Raw genomic sequence first — 4,345 nt, 5'->3', positions numbered from 1 at the left:
TGGAACTCAGAACTACTGAAAATTTGATTAATGAAGTGATGATGATCACATGAACTTGTCTTAGTGATATTCCATAGAGGATTAGAAAGGTGTGGAAATGTTCTCAATGCCTAAAGTTTTATCTTTTGCTAATATGTGTGTGTGTGTGTGTGTGTGTGTGTGTGTGTGTGTGTGTGTGTGTGTGTGTGTGTGTGTGTGTGCAGCACATGGATGAGGTTTGGCGTGAGGCTCGCTGGATGGTGGAGGTGTTACAATTCGCCCGTTATAAACAACAGCGTGTTGGTGTGAATCTTGGCTCCATCATCGACTTTAGCAAGGAGAACATTGTTGAAAAAACACCTTCGACTTCTTCCCAGCCCGACTATCTCCCCTCACCTGCCCCCTCACCTGCCCCCTCACCTGCCCCGTCACCCATCGACTCACCTGTCCCTTCACCTGATAGTGGTCGCAAATACCTGGGTGAACATCTCTCCATCGCTTTGATCTTTTTATTATGCCTTTTCCTTTAATGAATCAGTTGCTATTAAATTAATTGCCCCTGTGGTTTTTTTAAGCTAAACATGCTGTTTCTGTTCTCTGTAGATCGTCTGTCTGATGATGAAGGTTCTTTAGAGGTCTTTCTTACTCCAGACAGTGATTACAGCTCCAGCCCACGAGAACTTGACCTCCTTCCACCATCACATTCCCTCTCTCACACACACACTCTTGCTCAGCCAGATGTGCTGTGCTCAGGGGGCGGAGTCAGGCCAGGGGCGGAGCTGATAGACAGTGACTTTGTCCTGCCGAGTCGTCAGATCGAGCTGCTGCGCATCACAGAGAAAAGAACGGCGTTGTGTGTGCGTACCAGCAGCCTTGAAGCCCCGCCCACTCCGTTAGTGACAACTCCAAACCCCTCCCTTTCAAAAGTTTGCCTACGCCCTGGACCTGCACGATCCCTGTCAGAGGACAGCGGGAGGAAACAGAGCTCCTCCCACTGCAGGAACTCGAGTCATAGGTCCTGCTACTCAACTGTCAGGATTTATCCACAGTACCACACAGGACTTCCTAAGGAGACCAGCGTGAAGGTGAGGAACAAACATAAGACTAACTTCAGCAGTGTGTTAGCTTCATGTCTACACACTAACCAGGAGATCAGCTGAGACTTCTGGATAAGCTTCAGCTGTTAACATCTAACTAGCCATAAGTCGATACTTCACAATGACAGCCCTCACACTATTCAAGATTTCAGAGAGGCTTGGAGCGCCAGCTCCACAGAGAGAAATGTTAAGCCAAACAAATGGGTTCTATAAGCACACAAAGGCTTCTAGAATACCCAACACCTCTAGTTGCACAACACTGAACACTTTAGAGTCATATAAACGATGATTTCAGAGCTGGAGAGTGGACCTTTGCACAGTCCTGAACCACACTAAAGTTTCTAGAGTAGCAAGAGAGGTTCTACGACCTCACTGAGAATTCCAAAACTTCACAATGATATTATTAGAAATCAGCTCTAGGTTTTAGAAGCTTTTAAAGGGTCCTGGATTTGCACAGGTTTCATTATTGCACAGGTTTAGAATATCAGTCTAGGATATTAGAACCATTTTGAACCACATCTGAGATTTGCACAGAACAGTCCAGAACCACTTGCTTGTAATTGAAACCACAGGAGTGAGGGTTCTAGAGACAACGCAATGATTCTAGAACTATACTCTTAATTATTCTTGTTTTTACTTAAATGAAGGATTCAATGATTGAACAAGAAGCCGGCAGATAACTCATCTGTGTGTGTGTGTGTGTGTGTGTGTGTGTGTGTGTGTGTGTCTGTGTGTGTTTTCTTTGTAGCTGAGAGCGACGATACACACCACAGCAAGGGAGATGGTGCAGCTGGTGGTTCAGGAGATAAATGGACTGTGTGGACGTCTCCGGAGTGCCGTCCAGCAGTGTGTGTGCTCTGGACAAGTGTGTGTGTGTGGAACAGAAGTGTGTGTGTACACGTCAGAGCAGCTGGACCACTTTGCGCTCGTCCTGCTCACGGAGGGACACGAGAAATGGCTGCAGGACGATTTCTGTCCTCTCACACTTCAGAACCCGTGGACTCACGGCAGACTGTGTGTACGATTTAAACAGTGTTCTCCTCTTGCTCTAGAGCATGGCAGAGCCACTACAGTGTAGTGGGAACACACACATACACATACACACACACACACACACACACACACACACACACACACACACACACACAGTCAGACACACCATAACACACACACACACACACACACACACACACACACACACACACACACACACACACACACACAGTCAGACACACCATAACACACACACACACACACACACACACACACACACACACACACACACACACACACACACACACACAGTCAGACACACCATAACACACACACACACACACACACACACACACACACACACACACACACACACACACACACACACACACAGTCAGACACACCATAACACACACACACACACACACACACACACACACACACACACACACACACACAGTCAGACACACACACACAGTCAGACACACACACACACACACACACACACACACACACACACACACACACAGTCAGACACACACACACACACACACACACACACACACACACACACACAGTCAGACACACACACACAGTCAGACACACACACACACACACACAGTCAGACACACACACAATAACACACACACACACACACACGCACACACACACACACACACACTTATACACACACGGACACACACACACGAACACACATAGACACACTAACAGTAGATTACAGGCAATAATAAGAGTAATAGAGCAGACAGAACTGATTGAAACCCAACCAGAACTCAGAACCGCACTGATCACTAACCATCCTGTTCATACACACATCATTTACTGTATGTAGGTATGGTGTAATTAATTCACACACACACACACACACACACACACACACACACACACACACACACACACACACACACACACACACACACACACGTGATGTTTTGTATACATTTGGTTTGGAAGTAAACACACACACAGTTCTGTCTGATGTCCTGAAGAGGAGCAACAAAATGAGATGATCAAATCAGCAACTGTTCTCTTTTATCCTAACTGATCATCTGTAAAGATAATCAGCAGCAGCCACTCTCAGGATTATAGCACAAGGCTGAACATTCTAGCACTGAACTGAGCATTACAGAACTGCACAGAACATTCTAGAACCACACTAAGCATTACAGAACCACACTGAGCATTTTAGAAACTACGCAGAGTGTTTTAGAACCACACTGAGCACTCTGGAACTGCACAGATCATTCTAGAACTTATCTGACCATTCTACTAACAAATTGAGCATTCCAGAACCAAACTAAGCAATCTGGGTATCCTCGAACCACACTGAGCACTCTAGAAATAAACTCAGCATTCCAGATATAAACTGGGCATTTTAGAGCTACACTGAGCATTCTGAAATCACACTGAAAATTCTAGAACTTCACTGGGTATTCTTAAATCACATTGAACATTTTAAAGCCACAATGAGCATTCAGGAACTACAGTAAAGGTTCCAAAACTGGACGATTCAACCTCTCTGAGGAATCTGTGGATTTTTGAAGCTGTCCTGGTGCACATGTCCAATCAGAAACATAATGAGTCTTTTCATCTCCACCTTTCCAGAGTGGCCTTCACGACACTTCATCTTCTCTTGGGGAATTCACTGAGACTGGACTACATACACTAAAGTCACTAGAATGTGTATATGCAGATGATATTCCTCTGGGTGTGGACATGGGCGTGGATGGGGGCGTGGACGTGGGTGTGGGTGTGGCTAAGGGATGAATCAACTCCCACTGTTATTCATTGTTATTGACATGTTCTGAAGATTGAGTTAAAACAGTTAATCAGCAGGATTTAGCTTTTTGCAGTGTACAGCAGAATGATGTATGTGTGTGTGTGTGTGTGTGTGTGTGTGTGTGTGTGTGTGTGTGTGTGTGTGACCTCTTCATTCCAGATTAATCAGCTTAGGTAATGATCAGGTATGAGGATGAGCTAACCTTCCACTAGCTGAGCAGAGCTTCCTATCTTTCATACATGAGTAAGATGCGTGTTTGTGTGTGTGTGTGTATACGTGTGTGTGTGTGTGTATGTGTGTACGTGTGTGTGTACGTGTGTGTGTACGTGTGTGTGTGTACGTGTGTGTGTGTACGTGTGTATGTGTGTACGTGTGTATGTGTGTACGTGTGTGTGTACGTGTGTGTGTACGTGTGTGTGTACGTGTGTACGTGTGTGTGTACGTGTGTGTGTACGTGTGTGTGTGTACGTGTGTG

The 4,345-nt window shown here is 45.5% G+C and overlaps 1 protein-coding gene across 7 annotated transcripts in view; it reads left to right on the top strand.

The window, feature by feature from the left end:
- The window catches only part of ankfn1b (ankyrin repeat and fibronectin type III domain containing 1b), a 110,015-nt gene extending 106,407 nt beyond the window's left edge, over window positions 1-3,608 (top strand). For all 7 annotated transcript variants that reach the window (XM_083544634.1, XM_083544632.1, XM_083544631.1 and 4 more), the window contains 3 exons: window positions 204-459; window positions 583-1,064; window positions 1,825-3,608. In XM_083544634.1, coding sequence (XP_083400760.1) covers window positions 204-459; window positions 583-1,064; window positions 1,825-2,154 — 1,068 coding nt within the window. In that variant the 3' untranslated portion in view covers window positions 2,155-3,608. The remainder of the gene's footprint in view (window positions 1-203; window positions 460-582; window positions 1,065-1,824) is intronic.
- The last annotated feature ends 737 nt before the right edge of the window (window positions 3,609-4,345 follow it).

Source organism: Silurus aristotelis (assembly GCF_946808225.1).
Source record: "Silurus aristotelis genome assembly, chromosome: 1".
Lineage (NCBI taxonomy): Eukaryota > Metazoa > Chordata > Actinopteri > Siluriformes > Siluridae > Silurus > Silurus aristotelis.
Note: the sequence above shows the minus strand (reverse complement) of the source record. Positions and strands in the feature narration are given on the sequence as shown.